This window comes from Ochotona curzoniae, unplaced genomic scaffold, assembly GCF_017591425.1.
Source record: "Ochotona curzoniae isolate NIBS_2020 unplaced genomic scaffold, NIBS_Ocur_1.0 patch241, whole genome shotgun sequence".
Lineage (NCBI taxonomy): Eukaryota > Metazoa > Chordata > Mammalia > Lagomorpha > Ochotonidae > Ochotona > Ochotona curzoniae.
In genome coordinates, this window is record NW_024466797.1 from 7,946 (window position 1) to 23,776 (window position 15,831).

Here is a 15,831-nt window from a genome sequence, read left to right on the forward strand (position 1 = left end):
CGGGCTGGCACGGCCGTGTGCTTGGATGATGTGAGAGCCTTAAAAATCACACCTGTAGAAGGGAAAGTCACAATGATTTGTATGTAGTGCTTGTTTTCATTAATATTCGCTGTGTTCTTAAAAAAAAAAAAAAGAAAAGAAACAAAAAACTCCCTGCTTGTGGCCTGGGGAAGCAGTCAAGGAAGGCCCAAAGCCTTGGGACGCTGCACCCACGTGGGGGACCTGGGGGAGGCTCCTGGCTCCTGGCTTTGGATCAGCACAGCTGCGACCCTTGCAGACACTTGAGGAGTGGACCATTAGATGGAAGACCTTCCTCTCTGTCTCGCTTCTCTGTATATCTGACTTTCCAGTAAAAATAATTTTTTTTTAACTAAGTTACAGAAAGACACACACACTCAGAAAGCGAACCATCCGCTGGTTTATTCCGCAAATGGCTGCAATGGGTAGCCCCGGGGTTGGACAGAAGCCCATGTGGGTAGCAGGGGTCCAGGAACTTGGGCCATCTTCTGCTTTTTCTCTGGCCATTAGCGGGAAGCTGGATAGAAAGCAGAGCAGCCAGGACTAGCTCCTCTCCTTGCCCACGTCCACACTCTCCCTCCCTCTGGTGCTCTTTCAAATAAATAAATTTCATTTAAAACAACAAAACCTTTCTCATCCTGAAGGGCAGAATGACTTAAGCCAGAAGGATAAGGGGTTAGTACCATGTCCAATCTAACGAAATAACAAGGAGTGAGACAGCCCAGGCCATATATTAACAAAACAAAATTGAATAGATACACACTTTTTCCCAGCAATGGAACCAAATATAAACAGGATACCAGTAAACAAAGTCTGCATGATTATAATAAAACCCAATTTTTAAGACTTCTATATGTCATAACGCCCCCTAAAAGGGGGCAGACAAAATGGGGACAATGCAGCCCATGTGAGTAGCTCTTTGATCGTCTGACAAAATCCAAGGCCAAGTTCTTGCGTGTCTCCCATCAGGACACTCATCACAGACATCTCTCTTGACTAAACTTTTTTTGCCAGCCGAGATCCTATCAATGTCCACTTTGCAGGACTAAGATTTCCCAATTGTCTTTTTCTATAGAGAAAATAAACTATGTGATGGGGCGGGGGGTGTGGGAATAAAACACAGGGCTCATGTGCCTAGGAGGACATTAAAAGCAGGCAGTTCTGTAGATGCCAATGCTGCAGCGAGAATGTTTGTTCTTCATTCTTTCCCTGGAGAAGAGCGAAGCTTCCATCACAGCAAACACACAAGAATAAAAATTAATTCCTGCAGGTGTATTTAAACAGAAGGAAGGAAGAGTACACCTGAAAACAGTAAGTGATCCTGCTTAACTGAGCACAAATAACCGTTCAAAACAGACACAACCAAAGTATTATAAAATAACTTTTATTTACATAATGTATACCTATGGAACATAACTTTTCTTTAGAACAAGAAAATTTACAAATGACAGATACTGCATCTATTTGTCAAAAACTTCTTCAGGCGAGACAGAATGCAAGGTCCTTTCTCTACCAAGCAAGGTGGTACACAGAGGACACGGAAGTTTATACCTGGGCCCCAGTCACTTACCAACCACTGGGCTCTAAAGCCACCATGCCCATCACTTGCTGAGACCTAAGTGTTCCGGAAGAACAAGCAAGATAAACAGCTGTAATTGTATCTCCTTTGAGATTTATAAAATAAATTCTTTGCAATATCTTTACATGAAATCAGACTTAGCATACATGTGTCCTTCCATCGTACAAGGCAAATACACTGATTCTGTTTCTTTTCTTCCAAGACTCATTTTAAGAATAACTAGGATAATTTAGCTGGCCAATTTGATTCTCTAATACAAGGAATGCCCTGTGTGTTCACTACCCAGTAAGAAAGTCTATCTTCCATAAAAATAGCGGACTCTGGATGAACAGGGACATGTGCACACAGTTTAAAAATAAACATTACACAGGGACGGTAATCATGGCAACCTAACATCCAACTCAGTACTAACAGACAGAAGGAAATCCTTTCAGAATGAGATTTTTTTTTTTTTTTTAGAACTTACAAAAGCAAGTTATAAAACAGGACTGTGGTTTACTCCATGATTTTTGTGACATATTAATCGCACAGAATAAATACATGTACATCCATGGAGAATGTCCATTCATACTAACACATCCTCCTTTGCGACAAAAGTTATTGTCAATTTCACTCTAAGGCTATGAGTAAAAACTCTGTTGACAGCGTTTCTGCAGATGAGCCATACTGTCATACTCGCTGAGCCCACGCACTGACCAAGCACCTCGAAAACCAGCTACTAGGTTTGTTTTTTTTTTTAAAACACAGAAGATTTTAAAAACTCTTTCAATTAAAAAATCTAATCATTTCATAATGCAATGAGCAGATCTGACTTATTCAGGCACAAATCGTGACTTCAATGACAACCAGGACACAGTGAGGTCAATACCAGAGAGGTTAGATCAGACTCGGAGCCCACTCCGGCCACTGCCCTTCACCCACGCCCTGCCCCAGACAGCGAGCCCGCACACCCCGAACGAATCTGCAGGAAATGCTGCCAACTCCTAATGAATGCCTGACTGACTCCTGAACCAATGTTACCGACCCAAGACGTCTTTCAATGAAACCGCAACTGGTCTGCTCTTGGAATAGTTTTGACTTGAATCACTAAGATCCGTTTGGGCAGGTAACAGCCAAGGGTCTACTGTATTTGATAATCTGTAAATCATCAAATTTCAAAATTAAAAATCTTTAAATTCATATTGTGATAATCACTGATTTCCTACTGTGACATTAGTTTCTATTTTTAACATCAAAATTAAGTTGTGTACTCCTAAGTATTCCAGCAACAGAATTTTATGGGGAAAAAAAAAAAAACTATCAAGAATTTTTTTTTTTTTAAAAAAAGGAGTGTGTGTGTATATATATGTGTAGGAAATTGCTCTGATAAATCAAGTTTTCCTCACCCATGAAAATCCTGAGATTACCCAAGAAATAAAAATAAACCAAAAAAAAAAAAATTCACAGTATAAAGTTAATATACTAAATAGAAAAAAAGTATCCATTCCAGTTGTTATCACTTTAAATATCTTTAAAATTAGAGAGGAAAAGACAACAGGCATAATTTGCTCATGTCTCCCTTACGCACAATCGGAGGGGTGGATATAATTAAGACTGACTAGCATCATAAATAAAAAATTTAAAAATAAATAAGCTCTCTGATGTGTCATTTTTATAAATAATAACTTTAAATATTAGTTCTCCAATTAGGACTAATGTTATATCACCACGAATTAGAAAAATACATATTTTTCAGTCAGCCAAACAGCTGACAACAGCACAGTTTTCATCTTACCACACTAGAGTGGAGCTACGCAATCTGCTTGCGGATAGTCCGAGGCAAACGCAAAGACCTCATCACGCTCTCAAAAAACAGACACAGGAAATTAAAAAAAAAAAAATCAAAAACCCCAAACTTCAGAAAAGAAGTTCACTAAGCTAAACAGGACCACCCCACAGCCAGGGGCTCTGAGATCTCCACGTGACGCTCCGGAACCGGGGGGCTCGGCATGTGAACACGAGGGGCGCGTCTGTCGGAGAAAGCTCAGTCGGAAGGAAGGGGCCTCAAGCGATCCTTTCCAGCGATTACAAAAGCTTCCAGCCAAGCTCAGCAAACAGGCAAAAGCAATCTAAACCAAAAACAGTGATTTTTCTCTCTCTGGAAACTGCTCTGTGGATGTAATTCAGTCCGTAAATATCAGCCTTTTTCAAAAGAAACAAGGCCCAAGGCTGTCTCATTCTGCTTCATCCACCTCAATGAAGATATCATTGAAGAAATACTCGGAGACGGTGGTCGGCTCCTCAGCAGGCGCCGCGTGCTGCCCGCTCTGACATTCCCCTCTCCGGGGGGCTTCATCACAAGACACCTAAGGAGACAGTGAAAATTAGAATACAATGCAACATTCACGCACTGCCAACGATGAGCCACCTGCACCTCAACTGCTTCCAAAGCAATACGGCAATTCTGACTTCTGAACAAATTCATCCAGTTTATTTCCATACTGTTAAAATCAAGAAAAGAATCCTAAACATAGTGAGAGTGCTACTAACACGACCTTTGTAGCATTCCTTACAGTAACAGATCATCACTCAACCGAAACAACGCAAGAGACCTTACCAAAAAGGAACACGCCAATAAAAAATTAAGACAGCATGGTACTGGCACAGAAATGCACACCTTATGGGCAAAAAGCAAGAGGTGCAATCGTCCCAAAATATGTGGAATTTTAGCATCAAACAAAAGAAGCGAAAGAAAAACTGGATTATTCAATGAATAACGAGGCATGCCTTCTGATGCCGCTTCCCTCCAGGAGGGCAGCAGCCATGGCGCAAGCCCGCAGGCCCTGCCAGCCACACCGAGCCCTGCAGCTCCGGGCTCCTGGCTTCCAGCTGCCGCACTCACTCAGAGTGAAGCCGCAGATGGAAGATTTCTCTCACACATACACACATACTGCCTTTCCAAAAAAAGAGAAATCTTTAAAAAAATAATAATAATGATGAAAATGAAAACTCATAAAATCTTGGTCTCACAGACTAATTCTAGGGACTATTTTTGAGAAACTCTGAGGTGACTTGCAAGGCCTGCTCCTCGCCGAGGTCACGGATCACACCAGGATCTTTCCGGTCTCTGACACAGGTGGGCACTTCTCCATCACAATACTTGACTGTGGACAGCTTCAAAAATGCACAAAAATGATACATACAAACAACCCAGCTTTCACAGTTCCTGAAACCCTTGCAGGTGTCAGGGTAGGTCTAAGGTAAATAAAACACAGCACTGCTTCATTCTGTCTCCACAAGGCAGAAATGCCTCGAGCTGAAAGGAATGAATGAATTCTGTGTCGTGTATAGGGCTAGTTCAGTCCGACAGCATCCTTCACTTCCTAATCCAGTACCTTACCCTCCCAGCTGGGGGATTATGGGGAAGAGACAGACCCAGTTGCTCTGGAATCATTTCAGATACCTAAGCCACCATTACAGTGCTCCCTCCAGTTAGGCGGGAAGTGAGGTCCATCTGACGCACACCCTGGGGAAGGGATCACGCACCTGCACCTGGGCCGCTGACTCGCCAGGATTCTCAGGCTGGGACCCAGCGTCGGCGTTCGGGGCTGGAAGTGTGTCACGGGACTCCCACCTGGTCTCCTGAGGCTGGGACTCAGCATCCACGCTTGGAGCTGGAAGCGCATCCCAGGACTCCTGCCTGGTCTCCTGAGGCTGACCTCTGGCATCCACGCTTGGAGATGGAAGCGCATCACGCAATTCCTGCCTGGTCTCCTGAGGCTGGGACCCAACATTGGCGTTCGGAGCTAGCAGCGTGTCACAGGACTCCTGCCTGGTCTCTTGATGCTGGGCCCCGGTGTAGACGCTCAGAGCTGGAAGCGCGTCATGGGGTTCCTGCCTGGTCTCTTGATGCTGGGCCCCGGTGTAGACGCTCAGAGCTGGAAATGCGTCACAGAGTTCCCGCCTGGTCTCTTGATGCTGGGCCCCGGTGTAGATGCTCGGAGCTGGCAGTGCGTCACAGGGTTCCTGCCTGGTCTCTCGATGCTGGGCCCTGGCGTCGAGGCTCGGAGCTGGCAGCGCGTCACAGGGTTCCTGCCTGGTCTCTTGATGCTGGGCCCCGGCACTGACGCTCAGAGCTGGCAGCGCGTCACAGGGTTCCTGCCTGGTCTCTTGATACTGGGCCCCGGCACTGACGCTCGGAGCTGGCAGCGCGTCACAGGGTTCCTGCCTGGTCTCTCGATGCTGGGCCCCAGCACTGATGCTCAGAGCTGGCAGAGCGTCACAGGGTTCCTGCCTGGTCTCCTGGATCTCACTTGGTGGGTCAGACCTCTTCACACTCTGTCTTGCTGCAGGGATCAGAGGTTTCAGGCGCTTCTTTCTGTGGACTTGAGCGGGCTCATCAGACCCCAGACTGGTTTTTTTTGAACATATTAAAGATAAAAATCCCAGGGGTTTTCTGTGAGGTCTGAAAATGGAAAATAGAAAACATTAGTCAAACATAACCTAAGGAGATATGGTTTTTTTCCTCTGAATGCCAAGTAGCTTCTGTATTCTCTGCTTAAAAATTATCATACTCTGTATCAAGACACAAAGAGATGATAGATTTCACTTCTAAAGCTCAATATTAAATATTTGTATCTTTTTCCATTCTAATCCTACATAACCGAAAAGCAAAAACTAAAACTCAAGTTATTTGAAGCGCGTCACACTTCTATGATTAGCCAGGCAATGTGATTTTATTCTTGTGCTGTGTGAGCAGATCTGGAGCCTAGAAAGATGGGACCAGGGTGTATCTGTTTTTGAAAAGGTGTGCTAGAAAAACAGACAGCCTGTTACAAGCCAGAACCCAAGGGAAGGACAGGGGCAAGGAGACTCTCATCCAGAAAAAATGCGACTTTCAAAGAGTCCCAGTTTGTACTTTTTTTTTTTCTTTCTCTCAAAATGGTTAAGAGGAGGTTAAACCCTTTATGAGGAGCCGCAAAGTACTGCTTAGGGTCAGCGCTGCAACAGAGCGGCTGAAGCTGCCCTCTGCAGTGCCAGAACCTTATAAGCACCATTTCACAGCCTCGCTGGTCCACCTCCAATCCAGCTCCTGGTGAGCAGCTCAGGAAGGAAGCAGAAAACGGCCCAAAGGCTGAGTGAGGCCCTAGCAGCTCCGTGGGAGAGCTGGAGGAAGCTCCTGCCTTCAGCCTAAACCAACCCGTCAGGATGCTTTCTGCCCCTTGCCTTCAGCACACTGCCCAAGACGCACAATACTGCTATGCTTCACTATTTGGAATTTTAATAACCAAGTAATTTATTAAATACACCTGCCTGCATTACAGCCCTTTCTCATCACTTTCCTTGCGGGAGGTTATTATACATCCTCCTCTACTTCAACTCCCATATCCCCCTTCGATGCTGCTGCTAAGCTGGAAGTTATCAACAGTCCAAAAACTCACTTGGTGACAATGAGGAAAACAAAGTGGGAGGAACTCGCTTTAGACTTAAATTCCAGTTATTCTTGCAAGGGGAAAACCATGGTTTATTTCATTGCTATGCCAAGTCATCTTTTTTTTTTTTTTTTAATGGCCTGGCGCGATGTCCTAGTGGCTAAAGTCCTCGCCTTACACATGCCGGGATCCCATATTGGCAACAGTTCTAATCCCAGCAACTCCACTTGCCATCCAACTCCATGCATGTGGCCTAGGAAAGCAGTCGAGGATGGCCTAAAGCCTTGGGACCCTGCACCCACGTGGGAGACCTGCAGGAAGAGGTTCCTGGCTCCTGGCTCCGGATCGGCGCAGCAATGGCTGTTGTAGTCACTTGGGGAGTGAATCATGGAACAGTCTGGTTTCTGGAATGAACATTCAGCCAAAACATTTCGACTCCCCCTGTAGAAGCTTCCTCCCTTTCCATTGCCAATGGAGGACTGTGTTTCTAGAAAAGGACCCTTGGGGCTTGACTTCACCTTCACAGATACACCTATGTTGTAGTCGCTGCCTACAGTGCATGTTCGTAACTGAGAAGGGGGGAGGAAGCTGCTTCTACTGAAGGTTTTCTCCTGGTACCTGGACAGGGGCGGTTTCGTGGCAGGCATCTTGTCCTCCATCCACGGGGACGCACAGGCAGCATCTGTTCTTTCTTCCTGGGTCACCTCAACCCGAGCACACTGAGGCACACTTTTCTCGCCATGTGGGCTGGTGATTTCATTGACAGTTCCAGACGCCAGACTTTGGCAAGCTGACTCCAGGTGTTCCTTTGCAGGGTCTGGATGCACTGAGCTTCCCGGGGAGGGGGAACCAGCTCGACCCTTACAGGACTCCCCTTAAAAAAACAAAGGCAAACAGCACACACAGGGAAATACCATATTCAGTTTAATTGCAGTATTTGAAGGAAAAAAGCAAGCCATTCTATAACAAACCTACCGTAAAAAGCTAAAGCTGAATTATAATTGAGTTACTGGAACTATTTAAAATAGCACAACTTGCTAGATTTGGCAACAGCTCTGCATTCAGATACAAAGCTCAAACCACAACTTGCCTAGAAAACTTTTGTTTACAAATATTCCTTGAAAAACAATAACAACCAAAAGCAAAAAACAAATATTCCTTGAACTTGATGATATTCTAAAAATCTAGGACTGAGAAGACAGTAACCACCAATCCAAAGCAGAGGGGCAAGGCCACGGGCACAGAAGGCATATGAACCACAGAGGCCCAAACAGTTAAACACGTCTTCCACAGCAAGGAGTGGGAACCAGAACAGTATTTAATTAGCACAAGACAGAGAAATTTCTTGTTAAATAAAAAACTTCATTTTCCCTTAAAATAGTTGCTTTTTTTAAGGTCTATTGCCAAAGAGTTCCAGCACCCACTAAAACAACCCAATTCCAGACAGCATGGAACAGACTCGTTGACAATGCTGGGCACTGTGACCCGCTAATGCCTCTACAGGACAGGAAGAGAACAGAAAGGGCAGCCACACACGAGCCTCCTGGGCCAAGCTGGGAGAGCCAAGGTGGGCCCGTGAGGACCACCGAGGTTACGGAACCTTCCCACTGCCAACACTCTTGGATGCCAAGAGCAGCAGCGTGGCTGCACGGGTCAGCAATGGCTATAGACACGAACGATGAGATTAACAGAGACTGCCGTAAAAGCACAAATGAAGACAAATGCATACAGTACAGGATACACATGTCTAGCTGTTTTACTTCTAAGAGAAATGGCCCCTAGAAGGTTTAATATCCCGGAGAGATTTTTCAATTCCTATAAAAAAGAAAAACTCAAACTGTCTTTTGAGCCTCTGTAGGTAACTTAAGCCTGAAAAGATCCCTGGTTTTAAATGAACTCTCAGGTATAGGTAAGCACTGATTTAAATGATTTTATTCACAAGTTTCTAAGTCCTAAAAGGCAGTCAATGAACTTTTAAAAGAACATCTCTGTAGCCCCTATGGTTCCCTAATAATTACAGTGTGAAAGCAAGACGGACTTCCAAGAATAAAGGAATCACCCAGGGGAAAATGCATCAGATATATCCAGAAACACTCGGCAAAATGCAATGTTAAAATTTACTTCACTTACCTGTTTCATCCAAAACATTTATTAATTCCGTTGAGCATACCTGTTTTGAGAAAATTTATAAGTCATTAGAAATCCACTTACAAAGTAAAATTACAGTTCCTTCCTTCTTTAAGTAAATAAAGCATATCAGGGGCCTGGCACCATAACCTAATGGCTAAAGCCCTTACCTTGCATGCGCCGGCATCCTTTATGTGCACCGGTTCAGGCTGTGGCGCACCACTTCCCATCCAGCTCCCTGCATATGGCATGGGAAAGCAGGCGAGGATGGCCCAAAGCCTTGGCACCCTGCACCCGTGTGGGAGAGATCTAGAAGACGTTCCTGGCTCCTGGCCAAGAATCGGCTCAACTTTGGCCATTGTAGCCATTTGGAGAGTGAATCGGTGCATGCAAACAGAGGACTTTAGCCACTAGGCTGCCGTGCCAGGCCCTCGCAGCTGCTTTTGATGCCTGTACCGCATAGAAGAGTGTCAGTTAGCTGTAGGCATCTCCCATTCAGCTGCCCGCTGCCACATCCTAGGAGGCGGGTGACGGCGTCCTAGGTGTGCAGACACTGCCAGCCATGTGGGAGGCTCCTGGCTTCAGCCTGGCCGAGCCCTGGCTGTTGTCGGCATTTGTGGAGTGAACCAGCAGACGGAAGGTGTCTTTGCCTCTGTCTCTTCCTGCTTCTATGCCTTACAAGTAGCTGAAAATAAATATTTTCTTAAAATATGGTCTTACTCCCTACCAAAATATTCTAATCAAGTCAACAGTATTAACTAGAAATTTTACCTTAAATCTCAAAGATGTATAATCCCCAGAAGACACACATGAAAGGACTGATATTCGATTACGGAAAACAAAAACATTTTGTGTGCCTTTCTAAATAAACTGTGTATGCAATCTTTCTCTTTTTTTCTTCTTCTTCTTCAAGACTTTCTTATTTTTATTTGAAACGCAGGTTTACAGACAGACAAGAGAGAGGTATTTTCCATCCCTGCTTCTCTCCCACAATGGTTAAGGCTGTGCTGGTCCAGAGCCAGGAGCTTCTTCTGGGTCTCCCACATGGGTACAAGTGCCCAAGTGCTTGGGCCATCTTCCACTGCTTGCCCAGGCACATTAGCAGGGAGCCTGGATTGTGAGTGGAGCAGCCAGGACTAGAGTCAGTGCCCATGTTGGCTGCCCGCATTACAGCTAAAGGCTTAGCCTGCCATGCCATGGCGCTGGTTCCAAGCATTCTAAATTACATTCAGCAGAAGTGTTTACTATTAAGGAAGATGAGGGAGTGGTTTTGAGCCAAGTGGCCAGGATGCCCATGGCTGGCATCAGAGGAACTGGCTTCATTTCCCAGCTTCAGTTTCCAACCAGCACACAGCCTGGCACGCAGGGGTGATGGCTCAAACACGCGGGTCCCTGTCAGCCACGTGGGAGATCAGGACTGAATCTCCAGTTCCCATTCACGGCTCCCGGCGTCCACCTGGCCCCAGCAGCAGAGGGTCCCTCGGGGAGGAAGCAGCAGATGGACAATCCATCCACGATGCATCGGTCTGCCTTTCTCACTCTAAGCCTTTCAAATAAATAAATAACTAAACACAAAAACTAAAGCACAATATGCTTAAGAGAAAAGAAGTGTAGCCAAAAGGTAAATGACACAAGAGGGACAAAACATGTAGGTAATCACAGACACCCCCAAGAATACAAACACTTGGAAATGCATAAAAACAAAAAACTAACCCAGCTGAAACTGGGTAAAGAACACCAAAACTCATTTCACAGAGAAGAAAATGTAAAAGGCTTTTTTTTGGATGATCTTTACATAGTTGCTTAGGGCTCAAAGGGTCAAGACTTACAGGAAAGAGGGTAAGACCATTGTTTCCACATTGTCTTTCCCTCCTGTATCTGGGGGAAGGTGAGAGACAAAGGGAGAAGCCACTCCCAGCCCTGGGAACCATCCCAGGGTCCCCAGTGGCTCTTAAGTATATGAAAAGATGTTTAATCTCAGCCACAACAGAAATCACAATTAGCTGGGATGACATTTCATTATTATTATCCCTTAAGATCCATAATTACTTGGTTTTTTGGTTTGTTTATTTGAAAACCAGATCCCCCATGTGCTAGCATACTTCAATGGCTGCCAAGCTTGGGGACGGGCCAGGCCACATCAGGATCCTGGGGGCTGTCGGGGTCCCTCCCACATGCTTCTGCTATCACCCACTACATTCCCATCCACTCAGCAGGGGGCTGGACACAAAGTAGGGCAGCTCTGATAAACTCAGCACCCCGAACAGATAAGCAAAGACCACTGCTCTGCATCCACTATCATCCTAGGACCAATGGTCTCCAATTCTCCCTTTGAGAATGGAGATTCCAAATCGACTGTTGCAAGAACTTTAGACACATGGTCTCATATTTCCCTCAGGCAGTGAGAAATCCTTTTGAAAAGATTTATTTATTTGGGAAAAAAAAAAAATACATAAAGAGGGAGAAATATATATGTATGGGAGTGCCTAGGCTCAATTCTCTTCATGTGCTGGTTCACTCCCCAGATGGCCACAACAGCCAAAGCTGGAAGCCAGGAGTTTCTTCCAGGTCTCCCAGGTGGGTGGCAGGTGCCCAAGGACTTGGGCAATTTTCTGCTGCTTTCCCAGGCACAACAGCATTGAATTGGAAGTGAAGCAGCAGTGGCTGAAATCAGGGCCTAGGGCGATGGCTCAGTTGCCTAACCCTCCCCTTTTCAAGCACTAGGATCATGCAGGTGCCAGATCATGTCCCAGCTGCTCCAATTCACATCCACTTTCCTATTATGACTTGGGAAAGCAGTCGAGGACGGCCCAAAAGCCTTGAGACACTGCACCCATGTAGGAGACCCAGAAGAAGCTCTTGGCTCTTGGCTTTGGATCAGCTCAGCTCCAGCTGTTGCAGCCACTTGGGGAGTGAACCAGCAGCTGAAAATCACTCCCTCTGTCTCCCTTCTGTGCAATTCTGCCTTCCATATAAATAAATAAGGCAATCTAAAGCCAGTTTTGCCTGGATTATTTTTTAATTTAAAGCAATTATGCTCATTCCATTTAGGTTTCATAGGTTTGTTATGGGTTTCATTGGTTTTAAATAATTTTATTTTATTTGAAAAGCATAAAGAGAAAGAAAGATCTTCCATCTGCTGGTTCACCCCTTAAATTCCCTCAACAGCTGGAGTTGGGCCAGGCTGACGTCAGGAGCCTGGAAGTTCAGGTAGCTCTCCCGAGTGAACGCCGGAGACCCAGACACTTCGGCCAGCACTGCTGTCCGGGCATGCGCATCAGCAGGACATGACCATGAGGAGAGGAGCTGGACTTTATCCCAGGATTCTGTTTCTGATGCAGTTACACCAAGCAGTGATGTAGCCGCTGAACCAAAGGCTTATGGCTGGATAAGCTATGGAGCAAAATGTCAGAACTACGTATCTATCTCAAAGTTCAAAGAGAATGAAGGAAAACAGAACCAGGATCTGCTGCAGTACGGCGATGCTAATTCGGCAGTGATTCGATCTTACCCCAGAGGCGTATTCTTGATGAAGAATTCTTGAAGTGAGTGAACTCTTTTTGGCAGGGGGAGCCTGATCGCTCTCCTCAAGGCTGCAATGAAACCTCTTTCTAGTGGTGAGATCCAAATTAGCAGGAGACTTCTCAGAACCATCTCTCCCAGAAACTGGTAAACACATGGCACCTTGATGAAGTGACGCTACCGGTAAATTCACACTGCACAGAAAATAAAAAATACTAAATCAATAAATTAGAAGTTAACTTACTAAGAATAAGACATAAATCATTACAACGAAAATTCAAAAGAAATTTTCAAATTTCCTAATTCATATATACACGGCCATAGTCGTAGAGCACATTCACAAATGCTGGTTATAAAGTTTCATTCCTATTGAAAGGCTCACAGCCTATTCCATAAGACTGAGTTAAATCTGAGGCACACAGTGTTGTCCATGCCTGTAAAATTAAATAAACCTAAAATGTCTCATCCTGAGGTGAAGGGCTTCAATTTCTAGGGTTACCTGATAGATAGTTAAGTATCATAGGCAATGGTGGTTAAAATGTGTAACACATCTACAACAAGGAATTAAGACACAAGCGTCAGGAATGTCCAAGAACATCTATTTCAATTTTGTATGCTTAAATATGCTTAACACACAGACATTTATTTCTCCGAAGTATCATTTTATGATCCAGACTACTCACATTTTAGACTTCAAGATACCTAAAAATAACACACAAGTTTGATATCCCAGGTATTATGCCTCAAATAAATGGTATCCTTTAAAAACATCGGAAGCAGTTGTCTCACCCACTTCCCCCATTCCTCAACGCTCCTCCCCATCAATCATGGTCCACATGGACATGCACTCCTCTCAACTATGTAAATATCATCAAAAATAAAATGACTTTACTATTAACAGGTATAAAACCACCTACATTGCATTTCCTTTGTTTTTATACAATTACTAATTATGATAACAGAATAATGACAAATAATATTAGTTAGCACCTTGTTCCACTGCCACTGTTCTGCTCACACAGACCCTTTCTGCCACCCAGAACAAGTCACTCATTACCTCCCGTCAGCCCTTTCTTCAGAGCTCGCTGACTTGACCAAGATGGGTGCTGGCAGCAAGGAGGCTGGCACTGATTGGGCAGTGGTGTCAGTAAATTCTGCGGCTGCGCTGGTTGGGATTTCCACCAGAGTCAGAATGAATGCCTGCTCGTCTTCTTGACGGATGTCAGCAGCCATCAAGCCTAGCGGAGTTACAAAGTTAACAACGTTATGCTGAGTCATGGAATAACACAAATCATTCATCTCTAAAAAATAATTTTATGACAACCTATCACCAAAACTAAAAAAACCACATCACATATTCACACCCCTTACAAAGTGGTTTCACAAAAAATAATGATGGTGGGTGAGTTAGTGTGCCACTTCACAAGTTAAGTCACCACCTGAGCGGCATTGCACATCAGAGTGACGGCTCACCTCCGGGCTTTTCTGCCTTTGATCCAGCTCCTGCTATTGCGCTGGGAAAGGCAGCATACAATGGCTCAAGTCCCTGGGCCCCTGCCATCCATACGGGACCCCCAAATGGAATTTAAGCCTGCCGTCAACTTAAAAATGCTGTTCTGCATTTCTGCCTAGTTAGATGAGGTGGTAAGTCACACCAGCAGGCACCCTGACACGCATCATACCTGTTAAATCTTGAGAGCTGATGACATTCCCCTGGTGGACTTCTGCAACATTAGCTGGTGTACACTGCTATAAAAATGCAAATGAAGGATGAGGTTAGCCAGATCTTACTTTCACAAAGTTTCCTGGACAATTTGACACAGCAAAGGAATTCTTCCAATTCCAACAGCTGGGCCCAGCGCTATAGCATAATGGTTAAGGTCCTCTCCTTGAACATGCTGGGATCCCATATGGGCGCCGGTTCTAATCCCGGCAGCTCCACTTCCCATCCAGTTCCCTGCCTGTGGCCTGGGAAGGCAGTCAAGGACGGCCCAAAGCCTTGGGACCCTGTACCCACGTGGGAGACCCAGAAGAGGCTCCTGGCTTCAGATCGGCATAGCATCGGCTGTTGCACTCACTTGGGGAGTGAATCATCAGACCAAACATCTTCCTCTCTGTCTCTCCTCCTCTCTTTATATTATATGTCTAACTTTACAATAAAAATAAATAAATCTTAAAAAAACAAAGTGCTATGGTGTGGCGGGTCAGGATTACACCTACAGCATGGCATCTGGCACAGGCACTGGTTTGAGTCCTGCTGCTGCACTTCCGATCTAGCTCTCTGCTTATGATCTGGGAAAACAACAGAGGGCAGTCCAAGTCCTCAGGTCTCTACACACAGATGGGAGGCACAGAAGCTTCTAGTTTCTGGCTTTGGACCAGCCACATCTGGCTGCTGCGGCCAAATGGGGGGTGAACGCTGCATGAAAGATCTCTCCAACTATGCATTTCAAATAATAAATAAATAAATTCTGAGAAACTCATACTGGGGGCCCGGCGGCATGGCCTCACGGCTAAAGTCCTCGCCTTAGAAGCGCTCAGATCCCATATGGGCGCTGGTTCTAATCCCGGCAGCCCCGCTTCCCATCCAGCTCCCTGCTTGTGGCCTGGGAAAGCAGTCGAGGACGACCCAATGCTTTGGGACCCTGCACCCGTGCGGGAAATCTGGAAGAGGTTCCTGGCTCCTGGCTTCGGATTGGCGCAGTACCGTTGTGCTCACTTGGGGAGTGAATCATCGGATGGAAGATCTTCCTCTCTGTCTCTCCTCCTCTCTGTATATCTGACTTTGTAATGAAAATAAAATAAATCTTAAAAAAAAAAAAAAGAAGAAGAAACCCATACTGGAAATCTCTAAGACAACAACTGAAATGTGAGTGAAAACGTTAGATCACATCACATTCATAAATCGACTGTGAGCAACACTGAGTGGCAACAAAAGCATCGCATCTCTGCAAGGAGAGGCCCCTCCCTGAGAGGGCGTACTGGGGTGAATGCTTCTCCTTGCAGCTTCCTTTCAGAGATCTAGAGATCTAGAGATGGAGAATAAGGCAGTGGGAAAGCTAGCAAAGCCAAGCGTTCACAGCGAATGAATTCAAGCGAAGGCATCGGAGAGTTCTTCTCTCACACTGCCAAGTGCCGGCAGCGCAGGACAGTGCAGCTGCCGGGCAGCATGTG

The 15,831-nt window shown here is 45.4% G+C and overlaps 1 protein-coding gene across 1 annotated transcript; it reads right to left on the minus strand.

Moving 5' to 3' along the window:
• Nucleotides 1-1,392: 1,392 nt before the first annotated feature.
• Nucleotides 1,393-14,402, minus strand: LOC121166823 (transcription factor TFIIIB component B'' homolog). Its single transcript, XM_040996113.1, has 7 exons — nt 14,340-14,402; nt 13,715-13,895; nt 12,647-12,851; nt 9,139-9,178; nt 7,627-7,882; nt 5,123-6,041; nt 1,393-3,942 (listed from the first exon to the last, which is right to left on the minus strand). The coding sequence occupies exons 2-7, from the start codon at nt 13,888-13,890 to the stop codon at nt 3,811-3,813; spliced, it is 1,728 nt and encodes a 575-aa protein (XP_040852047.1). The 5' UTR covers nt 13,891-13,895; nt 14,340-14,402; the 3' UTR covers nt 1,393-3,810.
• Nucleotides 14,403-15,831: the final 1,429 nt, after the last annotated feature.